Source organism: Syzygium oleosum, unplaced genomic scaffold, assembly GCF_021117445.2.
Source record: "Syzygium oleosum isolate NSW1041296 unplaced genomic scaffold, Sole_v2.1 Sole_v2.32, whole genome shotgun sequence".
Classification (NCBI taxonomy): Eukaryota; Viridiplantae; Streptophyta; class Magnoliopsida; order Myrtales; family Myrtaceae; genus Syzygium; species Syzygium oleosum.
Genome location: NW_026607516.1, coordinates 2,799,971 through 2,814,173, shown reverse-complemented (window position 1 = coordinate 2,814,173; position 14,203 = coordinate 2,799,971). Strand labels below are relative to the sequence as shown.

Here is a 14,203-nt window from a genome sequence, read left to right as displayed (position 1 = left end):
CCTATCTTCGTTCACTGGCTGAGAACAACGATGCATTACCGGGAGCAAACTTTCTGTTTGTCCTTTTCCCCATTTTGGGTACGAGGATCAATTTTTCTGGACTTTGCTTAGCGTGGCATATCTTCGTAAATTGTTGAATATGCATTCTCAGAACCATAAACAGCAAAACTTCACTTCAAAATCACAATGTGCTTGATGGAACAAACATATCAAGCACGAGGACTAAAATCCGTGATCCCATGTTATAGTTGTGCTTCTAATTACATTGTACATAGCACCTCGCACACCGTCGAAGTTTCTATACAAAAGCCATCGATATTTGGAATTTCCAAATATTGACATATTCAAAAGCTATCCACGTTCGCTTTTCAGCTTCCATGTTAAGGGGCTTCATTTGTATTTTACAAATTCAGTTGCTGATGCAACTCAGGTAGAGACGATTGACTCAATCAACCTTCTAACAGACTGGCCCCACAAAGAAAGGCAAAAAAAAAACGAAAGAAAACCTTCAAACGAAACTGCAGAGGATAAAAAGATAAGTAAAAGACACTAATATTCCGCGTTGCACGAGACTTGGCATTATGTTATGTGCACATTTACCATATTACCTAAAAGATGAATAGAGAAAAGAATACCTAGAAAGACTAAAAAGATTATTTCAAGAGCTGCCCTCAACAAAATTGTAGGCTCCTTATCAACACACACTTCCTATAAGACTAATCCTCTTGTTATTGTACAAACTTCCTCCGCCGCGCGTCGTTTGGTATTGACTTTGCCCTTCACTTTAGTTGGATGAATGCCTGGTTGAATGCCCGATAGAGGAATCACCCAGTTGAAAATATTTCAATAATCATCAGTATTTCTCTTCGGAATTGGCATATGCTGCGAGTTTCTCTTCCAAGGCCTCCACAAGATCATGGTACTCAAAGAATGCAGGGTATGACTGTAGACCAATCAACACATGAACTCAATAACCCTTACCACTTCCAAAAAAGTAATAAAATCCAGGTGCACGACTTCTGCTTCCAAATGACATCATGCTTAAGAATGCAGAAGTCGGATAAAAATGAAAAAACAAAGTCTACCTGTAGAGTGACGCTGTAAGCCCTCCACAAGCGCAAGTCATGCCGAAAAAGATCAAACAGTACCTTCAATGATTTCCACAAGCAAGTAGGTCAGTTAGCCATCTTCACTAGATGAACGTACATTTATACTCCTAGAAACTCAAAACCAACCTTCTCAAGTTACGGTTTCCATCTACAGAGAAGCAAGATAAGATACAGAAATATTTGGTGACAATACCATTATCCAAATTGTATTTAATTATACCTCAGACCGCCTTAAAAGAGTAGCAAGAACAACTATCCACTCCTTGAACTTGACAGAGCACATATGAGCCAACAGAAACTCTGCATCCAACCTGCTTTGCAGCGTACTCATCTGAAGCTGAATATTGATGAATTTCCTCGATCAGTTGAAGAATGTCGTCAGATTCACATAATCGATATATAAAAGAAAAATTGAAGAATTGGGTGCCTCCTATAATCTTTACAGCAGTTAAATATGGACGTGTTGAGTCAGGGACATGACAACAACTCATTAAAGGTACATGGATATCTCCTCCAACAAATCTCATGCAGGAAAAGAAGCAGGTGTTGTACATGGAGAACAGGCATACGCTCGGGCGCGTAGAGAGAGAGAGAGAGAGAGAGAGAGAGATGCCTTTTGACCAATTAGTTCAAGCCCCGAGGCAAAACTCTCCAAGCGAGCGGAACCATCTTTCTCTCGTTGGAGATACTCCTGACATGTATTGCAGGCACACAAATCAACCAATTGTCAAAAGATTCACGAAAAAAAAAAATTCGTAGGTTTTTCTCACCACCAAATCGAACTGTGTGCCTTTCACAAAAGCAACAAGTTTCGAAAGTTCCTTCCCCGACATCAAATAACTAGCATGGTTTTCTAGAATGTTCTTGACTGAAGTGACATGAGCACTTTGCTCTTTGAACGAAGGGCTAAACAAAAGCAAAACTTCAGTAGGATCATTCTGACGGGCAAAGTAGTAATATCAAAGGATAATGTAGAGTTAGTGAAACAGATGAATGACCTTCTGTAGTCTGTGGACTGCCTCTTGTAACTAGAACGAAATAAAAAATACCCTAAGAATCGAGGCGATAATCTGTCTGAATCAGAAGATGCCTGTTCGTACTCCCTTCCAGATCTCAGCAAGAACCTCACCTACAAACCAAAGGAAAGGTTTTAGAATGAGCAAGAATTCTCTCTCCAAAAGAGCAAATGCCACAATTCGTACCAGCTCTCCTGCGAGTTCATACAAAGATTCATCAAGTGTCGCCTGCATAAGTTAGAAAAGTAAAGTGAGAGGCTGCATCAACCTATATAAAGGAAGGGGCAAAAAGAAAATCCAATGAGACAAGAAACTTGCAGACAACTAGTCATCTACCTGCAATAAACGCAGGGCACTATACTGACTGACAGCAGGACCTTCAAGCTTTGCTATAACCTGTCCACAAAGATTGAAGGAGTTAATAAAATTTGAGGTCCCAGCAGGACAGACAAATTAAGAATCTTAAGAAAAAATGCCTTTCTCTGCGTGATTAATACTCTCCCTCATAGTCTTCAGGCAAATAGGAAAGAAAGGAGATCTTTCACACAGAACAAAAGAAAGGGATCTGTCCTTTTGAATATTTTTCTAGAAAAGAAGCATGAGGAAAAACATTATCCACAAGCATAGTATTGATAGATGAAGATCTAAGAGCATACCAGTATGTAGCAAGCTGCTGTCCTGTACCATCTTCTTTGGAAACATTCCTCAAATAACCTTCAAAAAGTTTGAGTAGTGTAAATATTCTAAAATCTTCAAGTGACAAGGAGAGAGAAAATACTCAAGAATACATCTTTAATCAATAACTTAATGAAAGAGTACACAAGATGGCTATTTATAGAGCAGGAGACACACTAACAAAAGCCTAATTTCTTTATTTACGACTAAATAATTCTTGACTAATATGCATGAATATACTTCAACAGGTAGCAGCAAGAAAAAATTAAGCACTTGTCCAAAACATAAATATATATATATTTCTTTTTTTTGGTAACCGAGGTGTCCGGGCCAGCTTGCGCGCACCTCGACTATTCCTTGGGGGAGACTAGCACAGCAACCCACCGCCATGGCCCCCCCACTTAAATCACAAGTGCTCAGCCGGGGAATCGAACCTGGGACCAGTGTGCCTAACCACACAATCCCAAGTACGCCCTAACCAACTGAGCTACCCATGGGTGGGTCAAAACATAAATATAGTTTTATTCTTCCTTTTGCTAAAAATTAAACTCCTCAGCAAGGTGTCAAATTACAGATACTTTTATCGCTGCTGGATAAACACGTACCATCATCATGAATGGTGGAATCAGAACAGACATGCAAAGAGACTTTATTCTTGCAGAAATTTCGTTCACGTTATGGAAAAGATCTACTTCATGATGTGCATTAAAAGCTAGCTGACCAGGAAAAAGATTATTTCAAAAGTCAAGATAGCAGTACGCTACACTTATCAGGTCCTCCTTGTGACGCTAGTTCCTTGATTAACAGTACATCAGCACTCCAGTAGATTAAGATGAAAGCAATAGGTCAGGAAAGTACTCTGTTGATCTTCCAGCGGCAGAAAACAGATCAGCCCAATGACGACCATCAGTTTTTCTAGCAACACTGACAACCACATCAAAATACTCAGGAAAGTTTCTTATCAAATCACAGGTCTTCTCCAGAAGAGTGAAACTGGTCGCACTTTTGAGGCCATTATTCCGGTGCTTGTTTATGTTTTGCCTGTGATTTGCAATTTATTATAGGTTAGAGACTATGAAAAGCCAAAAAAACATTAGTAAAATATAAATACATCAAAAGAAAAGCTAATGATTAGCTTTCACAACAGAAAATACAAGAGGGAAAAGCCAACTGCCAAGCAAAAGCTTTAGCCAATCAACAAACATCACAGGCTACAAGAAATTAAATTTAAATTCTTACCTAGAAAATGACTTGCAGAAATCCCCAGATATATAGTCAAAACAGAAAGTACAGAGAAAAGATTTACGCGTAACCAAAAGAACTGATAAATTTAGGGTAACACAAGCTTTCTGGTAGGGTTAAACTAATTTGAATGGTAATAATTAAAAGAAAGACAGCGGCAAGAAATAAGACACCACTCAGGTACATAACTCTTAATAAGGTTAAAATCTGAGTATGACAAAATTACCTGGAAATCTCTGCATCAAAGACAGTAAAAAGAAGCCATTCCAGACAGTGACAAAAATGAGGCTTCTCTGCTGATAATTCTGCAAGCCTCAAAGCTTCCTGACTTTTGTTCCTCTAGAAGTCAGAGATAAGAGATGCAATAAGGGGGAAAATCTTCTTAATCATACTGTTGTCTTAATATAGAAACACTGTCATGCAAGGCCAAATATGGATTCACAAAAGATAAAAAATATCAACTTCATGAATCAGCTGTTTTGAGCCAACTACTAGGATGTTAATTCAGAAATCAAGTTCTCACTAGATTCCAATTGATATTCTATTCTCCAGCTCCACCAAGCAATAAAACACCAAATGCCAATAAGAGGACCATCTGTTGATATAATGTTACCTGAAGGAGGTGGCGAAGTAGACAATGCAATATAGTCTGCGCTTGAGGAGAAGGTTCAAAACATGGGAATTCCGTACATGCTGAAAAAGACATTCGCTGAGAAACACCAACCACAACCCCCGCATTTGGTAGGAGCCCAAGTGGGTACACCTCTCGATCAAACTCGAGCTCTGGATCCAACTGAAATAGGAAGAGAATTCTCAATCTAATTACATAAAAGAACCAGAAATCTGTATTATATAAGCATAAAAGATTTACTATCGGTTCCAAGACTACTGAATATAGCATGTAAAACATCAAATGATTACCGATCATGAGAACAGAGCAGAGTGCTCTTATTTAATTTCACAAACTTCAAAGTCAATGTATGCCTAACAGGCAAAATAAGATATCACAGTGAAGAATGAAGTGCAACAGTTAACCGCAAATTACCTGCAAGAAATCTTCCTGCTTAAAAGATTCTACACCTGGAGATGGATACCAGACCTGTAATAGCACGTTTCCAACAAGGACCTTATCAGACAAATTCAGTAACAGCCAAGCACCAGGACAATCCACCCTAAGCTAATGAAAGAGAATAGGTGCCAAGATGGTTTCTTTAGGCTTCAGTCCCAACAGTCAATTACCTGCATTCCTCGATGACCATAATCCAACCAGGACACTTCTTCTATCAAATTAGTTGTCTCCTCGGATTGACCACAGGTCACCCAAAATAACTCAACAGAGTCAGTAAGCTCCCTTTCACGTCCATCGTCCAAATCAAGTAATGAAAGCTCTCCATTTGCTCTCAATATCAAACATCTGGCGATTAATGAAACTATTCAGGGTGATGTGGCATTAGAAGACCTCTACCTCTATTTGCGACTATCATTTGAATAATTCCACGGACATTTGAACCCAATTTACCTGGAAGGTTCCCTAACCAAACCATCTGAGGATGAAGAGAGATGATCAGTCGACGCACATTCTCTGGGAAGCTGGTCAGGGATGAAACGCATTGCTGCAGGATGGCTCTTTGCAGTCATGATGGAGAGTTCTCGTACTGTAGAAAGCTGTTTGTCATTTTATCACTTAAAATGTATGAAGAATAGAGCTTCAGTCAAGCACTCTCATTCAGAGTGCAATTCTGAACATCCATGTTTAGAGCTATGTAAAGTACACTATAATGAGCAACTAAACGAAACCATTCCACCAGAAATAGAAGGACATGTCTTTACCTGCAAATCTGGGGTACTAGATGGTGTCAATTCTCCGGATAATTTTACATGGAAGATGTGAACATCAAATGGACGATAAGTGACTAGGATATAATTCTCATATACATCCATAACCATTGGTTTGGTAAGCAGCGACTTCCGACAAAGTAGCGAACTCTGATCAAGGTGATATCTTGGGTAGAAAAGCAACTCATACCTGTATATAGACAAGAACAAAGAAAATGAAGAAAATTTGTACCGGATATCAAACCATATAATGCTAAAATTAAGACTAATACAAAAGTCAGCTACAAATTAAGATTATACAACATGAGTAAACTCAAAAGAAAAATAAACGGCAACTAAATGCCTGCTGCTCTTCCCCCTTCACCCCTTTCACCCCCTTACCTCTCCCCCCCCCCCCCCCAAACAAAAAAAAAAGTAAAAAAAAGCCTAGAAGAGAGAGGAGAAAGTCCCACCCAAAAACACCTATGAAAACCGAGAGAAACCCAAACTAAAGTACAAAGATCTACACAGAGCAAAGCACACAGGTGATGTTTCCATGATATGAGGGCCTCAACACTTAGTTGGATGCATCTAACAGATCCGAGTTAAAATGCTCTCAATATGACAAGACGACACTAGGAAAATTATTAAGGATTTGATTGAAAAAGCCCTCACGTGTTAGAAGAATCGTCATAGTTGCACACAACAACAATCTTTCCCAGCCATAGCAAACCTTTGCATTGTATCTTCTGTTCCTGAGAAATGTCACCAAACACCCGCCATTTCTTCAATCGTATATCATAGAGAATTAACCCGTGAAGGCCAGCAACTGCTAAGTACATTCCATCTTTGCTAGCTGCCACATGTTGAACGGGCCAATTTTGGGAGAGATACGAAACCTGGAAAGAAGCAGACCATATCATACAGGTCCTAGGCATGTGGATATTATCTCTCAACGATGGAATTTACCACTTACTGGAAGATTAAGATGCAGCATTTTAAGTTCATTTGTGTCTTCAGACTGCACGACAAGCAACCGATCCTCGCCGTAAATCACTTGGCGCACATATGTCATACCAGACACACCTCTATTTAGACAACATTTCCCAAAGGAAAAGGCAAGAACTCTCTCGGAGGAACCCTCCTCAATAGCATATAGCCTGTATCCGAATTCATCCCACTGCATCAACGAGACACCACTGACCAACGGTTCAAACCGACTATCCTGATTCGGCTTCATCATAGGAGAAGACACAGAACTTAAACCAATCTGACGTATCGTCGACATTAATCGACACCCCGAAACAGACCAGACTGTAAGTCCTCTATGCTTCCATCCAACAGCAAAGGCAGAATTATCTGGGGTCCAAGCAATGCAGGTGACGGGACCAGTGTCTTCCACAGAATACCTGGAAGAACAAGATTAACTTATCCAGTCAATCCAATTGAAAATGGAAATTATTAGCCCTAGAAATCAACACTACACCATTTTCAAGCAGTGAATGTCCTTATCAAGACAACCATCATAAATAAAAAAACAAAAACTGATTAACTTGCAAGATGCCATATAGATGGTTCATGATACGACACTTACCCCCAGTCAAACAGAGACACGGCACGAATAAGTGATGCAGAGTCAGCAAGGTCATATAGCTCCACGACCCCTCTTCTGGTCCCAACTGCAAGGATTTGTTGCTCTGAAGCTACTGATGTACATACAGCATCACCAGATCCAACATGCTTTTCAGCTCTAATAGACTCAACCTGCTTTAGTCCTTTCTTACTCACCGAACATAACATCAGTTGTCCATTGGAATATAACACAAAGAGCAGCCTCACTGGAAAGCAAAGCTCCAACTGAACAATTGCAGGCCTTTTTATAGAATTCTGTTGTGATATCGGAGCTCCTGGATTCACTATGGCAGCAATTCCATTACTTACAGGATGTGGTAAGTCAGTAACTTTATCACTCTCATTTCGTATGGGATGGTCAAGTCCAACAGCCCCACAAAACTGCGCAGACATTATGATGTAAAGAGAGAAATTAAATCATAATCAACAAAGACGACCCTCTTCAAGCTGAACAGATCAAAGCACCAACGTCTTACAGAAAACTCTGATCCTGAAAGTAAATAGCCAGTAAAAAAGATAAACCATACCTCTCCCTTCCAAGAAATGCCATACAAGGATCCGTCAGAGAGTCCAAGCAGCATATGCCTGTTATCACTTACAATATTGCTCCTGAAGAAGAGACAAAAGCTCGGTAAATATTCATCAAACATGCCCATTAGGTTTCTAGACTGCTTTGTTCATTTAATATTTTTATTTTAAATGAGCAAAACCAATATACTTACAAGATGTTATGTGCTTTTTGTACAACTTAACCGAGTTTAGGGAATAATAAAGACAATGGCGTGCCCACAGTCCACTAAGGCACAAGTTTAGATTTCCAGCATACACACAAATACATTAGCGTAATACTCACACAGATAAATTCATGTCTCCAAAGGGAACCTGCTCGCTGAGGAGAAGAGAAATAGTCGCAAAATACAAACCAGACGGCTGCTTCCCTCCAATCTGTACTCTTTTCTCAGAAAAGTGAACCTTAAATAAATGAAGATAGAGTGAAGTCGTCTGCAAAAAATATGAAACCGCGTCATAAGAAGCAACCAAGTGCCCTCAAGGGGATAATATAAGAAGCAACTGGTATTTTATTTTACTAGTCAGAGCAAGACCAAGGAAGGAGGAAAGAATGCTCGCATTCACTAACAATAGGCACAATTGACAAGCATCACCTCTCTAGCTTCTATTAGAGATAATTATCTAAAGGGTCATACCGATACCCCCTTGTCCAAAATTAAGTAGCTACAAAGATCAGTCCGAAGAATGACAGTAGTCAACCGACACGCAGAATTTCTAACTGGAACAGCCAAAGAAGAGATCTACAGCAGGGCACCCAGCTCTCATTTTGAGCACCATCCTTTGGGGATGCATTGTAGTCAAGGTAAGTTTTGTACACGAGTACATCCCAAAAAATGAACTTATACCAATCCATAGTTATAGGCCGACCAGATATGAATCAAGAATAGCAATGCAAATGCAAAATCAATTGCAATTGCCCGACTCACAAATCGACCCTATCATTTCATGTTTCATCAAACCTATCCATAAAAACATCTCGAACTCACCACAACGGCAATCAATTTGGCATCAGGGCTCCACACGGCCTGCGAATTCTCCCCCTCCCTCCGCAACGAATCCGCATCCCTCTTGTACTTCCCCAACCTCACCCTATGCTGATCACACGAAACCAAAGACAACATCAAGAACAGTCACTGTACGGAACCAGCGACGACCGCGGGAGCGAGCTCGTTCCGTACCTGGGAAGAGCTCCAGAGCTCGAGGTGAGACGGGGAGACGACGAGCAGGAGGCGATTGATGACCTTGAAGTAGATGACCCTCTGGGAAGACGGGCACAGGCCTTGCTCCAGGGGGATCACCTGCGGCCATCCGTACGCCATGTACATCTTCGGCGCTCCGATTCCCGGGAATTCCGATGCGGCGAATGACTGCAACTGTGCTTCGGGAGGAGAGAAGAGCGATCAATTCGGCGGTGATGGAGGAGGAGGAGAGATCTGAAGCATTTTTTTTCTGGAGCAGAGACGAGCGATGGCGACTCCGATCTCTCGCGTGGATCTCAGAGGAGGAGGAAGAAGAAGAACTGAAATTCAACCATTTTCTCTTTTTCCTTTATTCATTTATTTATTTTTATTTTTCCTCCTCCTGTTTTTTGGTGTTTTGCTCAGAAATGTCTCGTGCGTAAATCGGCGGGTCGGGTCACGCGGGTACCGGATGGAGGCCCGACGGGCCTAGATTCCGGCCCATCATCACTCGAGCGGGCTTGGGTAGAGACATTTTATCAATCGGGCTGGGCTCAAAAGGTTCGTTAAAGAGAAAGCGATACAAACGATCTTTGATGTGGTCCCTGAACTTTTAATTTGTTCATATAGTCCATGGATTTTTAGTACATATTTAATTTAGTCCTTAAACTATATGAAGATGTTTGATGTTAACCCCAAACTTGAATTACTGGAATGACAACATTGTACATTTTCATATTAAGTTGAACATGTAGGGTTCCTCAAGTGCTAAAAACGCAGCGGAATCTATAAATCAAAACCCTAGACAGGATCCATGTGTATATTGAAATCTAAACAGAAATTCGACACGTACATTTTGCAGATTGAAGATAAATTGACAATCGATTGTGTCTGGATTAGCGCCCCAAGTGTTGCGCCTCTACCGGTATCCACATACACGAACGGAAGTCTCCAACGATCCAAGTGCTAGCTAAAGATCTTGGATTTCTTTTTCCTGATCGCCTTTGATCTTCGAGACTCTCTCAAAGATCTATGAACAGAGAACGATTATTTTCGTATTCTCTTAGAGGCGTTTTTTTCTCTTTCTCTTAGGGTTTTTCGTCACCCACACGCTATATATATAGAGCCTCATTATCTACGCGAATTAAAAGAAGTGGGGCCGGGCGATTTGGGCCCGCCAAACTGTCCACCTTTAATCGTACGTTTAATCATTATCTCATAACGCGCACGACCGCATGATAAGTTGAATAGAGAATAAATTAAAATCTACTTCTTATTTTAAGTAGATCCCGCGCACAAAAATATTAACTCGCCTCGCTATTGTGTGCGACCCTGTAGGTTCACTAAACATTAGCAATGTACTCAAAACCCTTTTTGGCCCACAAGTCATAAGCGGTTTCTAGCAAGACATTATGACTACCTAAGTATAGTGAAGGTCGGTTTTCCGACACAACCTAATCCACAACTAATATTAGAGTATCAACCTTGATTGATTCCTAGGGCAGACCACTAACAGAACATGTACCAAAAGTTCAAGGACCACATTGAACAAATTAAAAGTTCGAGGATCACATTGCACATTGGATCCAAGTTTAGAGACTATTTGTGCCATTATCCCTTTGTTAAATGAACCTTCTCGGCCCAAGTGAGCTCACTCGAACCCACTCAGGCCCTAATATCTACCACTGTGTATTTAGACCACGGTTGACTTGAGATCGAACACAATAAATAAAAGTACATAAACTAGCCGCGAACCCGCGCCTATAGTCATGAGAAAAACTTAACACAAAGATATGAATTCTAATTCTATTAGTTGATGAACGTTTTTTAATTATTGCATATATCTAAACTTGTGTTGGAGAGTAATATTTCGTAAAATTATTCTAATTTTCCGGACTTTCTTATGTTAGATCAGAGGGTTTTCTTTTTCTTTTTTTTCTTTTTTGTGTTCTTCCCACGATTGGTGGACGAGTTGAATGCACGAGCAGACTTTCACTTTGAACGATGAAATGCATGGCTCCTTTAAGAGATATTCGAGAAAAAAATATTTGAAAACCCTCATCATCGCTTACTTCAAACGAGAGTTAGCACGATTCTGGCGCAAATGGAGGATCACAATGTAACCCACCAAAGTGGATGGAACTCTACCCCACCGTGCATGATTGAAATTAGGAAAATGATATGAATGGTTCATGAACTTTTAATTTATTCAATGTAATCCCTAAACTTTAGCCCAATGCGTAATGTTATCTCTAACATTTTAAATTGTTCAATATGATCCATGAACTTTTGGTATATGTTCAATTTAGTCCCCAAACTACATGAAAATGTTCGATGTACGTTGCCATTCCATTATTTCAAGTTCAGAGATAATATTGAATATTTTTATATAGTCTGGGGATTAAATTGAATATGTACCAAAAGTTTAGAGACCACATTGAACAAATTAAAAGTTCATGGATCGCATTAAATATTGAGATAAAGTTTAGGGGCCGCGTTGAACAGATTAAAAGTATATGGACTAGGAATGGTTTTTGTAATTATCCCACAAATTTGCTCTGTTTCCACCACGACGAAGAACATCCATCCAGCTTGGGTCATATCGAAAACGGAGAGAGACCCAGGCACTTTCGAAGAGCCCAGAGAAGAAAAAATGGATGTGTCGACCAGAGACGGGTCGACGTCAGAACTGAGATAGCAAAAGCCCCGAATGGAACGGAAAAGAAGAGAAAGTGGCGGGCGATAGGGACTCGAGAGGCGATGGAGCCCAACCAAAAGCAGAAAGAACTAGCAGGAGGGATCCAAATTTGGGGTCAAACGTGTGGATGGCCACATAGCTTTTCAGGAGATAAGCCTTGTGGGTGTGTGTTTGTACTGAAAGAGGGTGAGTGAGGAGAGACACATCGCCAACATTTGACGTGGGAGGGATAACGTTTTTCGCCATGTGATGGGGGCCTGCTCTCGACAGGATCGGGAACGAGATGATCCGTTACATCGGTCACTCTTCTCCATGGAATGCTTAAGGGATTCAAAATTAATTATTCGAGATCTTGTTTGCCGCGTTGTTGCGTATTAGAACTATACGGTAAAGATGTATGATCCGATAACAATAAGCATTCGGATATAACCAAACACCAATGGAAAGGGGGGGAAATGCGCATGTGAACATTCAACCTTTGCTAGATGAAGCGATAAAGTTATCGCACGTACGACGAGTTTGTCGAGGCTGGAATTATTAGATAACCAAAAATCTCGTTGCGGAAAAAAGAAACCGAATATTTTTTGAGAACTTTTCCGGGATCAATATGGTAAATGAGTATAGTTTTATAATGATGTATCCTTAAGCGCACCTTTGGTAACATGTGCTAAAGTTCACAGCATCTTGAATACGAATAAAGTGATTTTTATGTTAGAATGGGTTTATATATGCTATCGTCTTCTTGGCATATAGACCTTAAACTCTTTATGATTTTCTTTTTTAAATTTTTCTGATAAATTATGTCTCGAGCTTGAGCCCGTTATGCGAAATCCAACCTGACTCGTATCGTGAGGACAATCTTGGAATAAAAGAAAAGGGAAAGCAAAATTTTGGCGGAGTCTTTCGCTGGGTTGAAGTGTGACCAGGACCAAGAAAAGGAAATGACCATATTCCTTTTGGATTCGGCAAAAGTCTTTATAAACAAGCGCCTGACGGCTAGCTTCCTCACTGCTGAAGAGAATGCTCGGATTTGGATCTAGTCATTGAGCCTTGAGGGCTCTAATCTTCAAGCAAGAGAAGATTAGAAGCGGTGTCGGTTATTTTGCTCGCGTATTGCACATAAAATTTCTTAATTTCAAAGTGTTTAGGTTCTTCCTTTGAAGTCTTTATGCCAGATTATTTCGAGAGATTGTCAGCAAATATAGTGGATTTTTTTCGGTTGGCTCTTCTCGTGGAAATCGTTACCGACGCTTAGACCTAATCACGTAAATCTCTGGCGTTCTTTATCGTTCCTCGTTGATTTCTAGTGCAATTTCTTCTTCTCGTGATTAGATTCAAATTGCAAGATCCGTCACTTTACAATACTCCCTTTATATCGTTTCATCGCTCTTCCATTCCACCGTGGGACTATGGCTCGAGGGCCTCACTCCCGTTTTTATGCATGAAATCATATTGTCGTGCGGTCGAGATTTCGTGAGGACCTTATTAAATTCCATTTCTGTGGTTTTGAAGAAAAAGAATATGTTTTCCGTGTAATCACACACACCTACATACACATGAACAAGGAGAAAACAATTAAACGTGATTCAGTCGACGACCAAGGAGAGGACCCTTGGAAGCCTACGTGCGCACGATGGTGAAACCCCCAATTCTGCATATATTTCACCTTAAGGGGACGTCATTATATTTAAATAAGATAGATTATTACATCTTTGATGATAAACATAAATATCTATCGAAGAGGCAAAATACGGTTTTATCGAAAAGATATATGACTGCATAGAAGGACGACACTTGACACATCGATCCCTCCGAAGCTCCAAGACCACACACATGGGGGTACAAACAATCCATGGATGGCCCTTTGTCGGATTTTTGCTGGTCCCTCGTTTCTCATCAGGACTTGGACTTGAGGGTCAATTTGCTGCAAAAACCCACTTGAAGAGACAACTCCAATCTACACTTGAAATTCTCGACCCGACAGAAAATCCTATCTAGACTGGCTCCTCGATCGATAACCGGTAGATGCAATTCCAAGATCGGTTCCATAGCCGGCATTATAACCCTATGGACTAGTTTTCATTCTTATTCGTGCCGCCGACGATGGGAAGAGGGGATCCCTTCTGAAAATTGATGGATTTTTCGGTTCGATGCGCGGGTACAGAAGAAAAAACGAAGAAGAGAGAAAAGCATACTTTTGGTTCTTGTGCTACGGAGACTTTTTATTTCGGGTGCTATAATTGGGAGCACATTTTCATTTGAGTCCCT

At 40.4% G+C, this 14,203-nt stretch overlaps 1 protein-coding gene across 2 annotated transcripts; it reads right to left on the bottom strand.

The window, feature by feature from the left end:
• Nucleotides 1-530: 530 nt before the first annotated feature.
• On the bottom strand, nt 531-9,597 carry LOC115686994 (uncharacterized). Of its 2 annotated transcripts, XM_030612448.2 has the most exons (23): nt 9,238-9,597; nt 9,046-9,153; nt 8,343-8,491; nt 8,017-8,098; nt 7,452-7,870; nt 6,834-7,266; nt 6,533-6,756; nt 5,873-6,068; nt 5,562-5,707; nt 5,282-5,456; nt 5,088-5,141; nt 4,656-4,835; nt 4,269-4,381; nt 3,659-3,841; nt 2,782-2,839; nt 2,462-2,521; nt 2,312-2,353; nt 2,108-2,238; nt 1,880-2,015; nt 1,723-1,800; nt 1,330-1,446; nt 1,086-1,148; nt 531-943 (listed from the first exon to the last, which is right to left on the bottom strand). In XM_030612448.2, exons 1-23 carry the CDS (start codon nt 9,382-9,384, stop codon nt 854-856), a joined length of 3,384 nt encoding a protein of 1,127 aa, XP_030468308.1. In that variant the 5' UTR covers nt 9,385-9,597; the 3' UTR covers nt 531-853. The 2 variants fall into 2 exon arrangements, with proteins under 2 accessions (XP_030468308.1, XP_056160405.1); XM_056304430.1 differs by lacking the exons at nt 9,046-9,153; nt 9,238-9,597 and adding an exon at nt 8,763-8,927.
• Nucleotides 9,598-14,203: the final 4,606 nt, after the last annotated feature.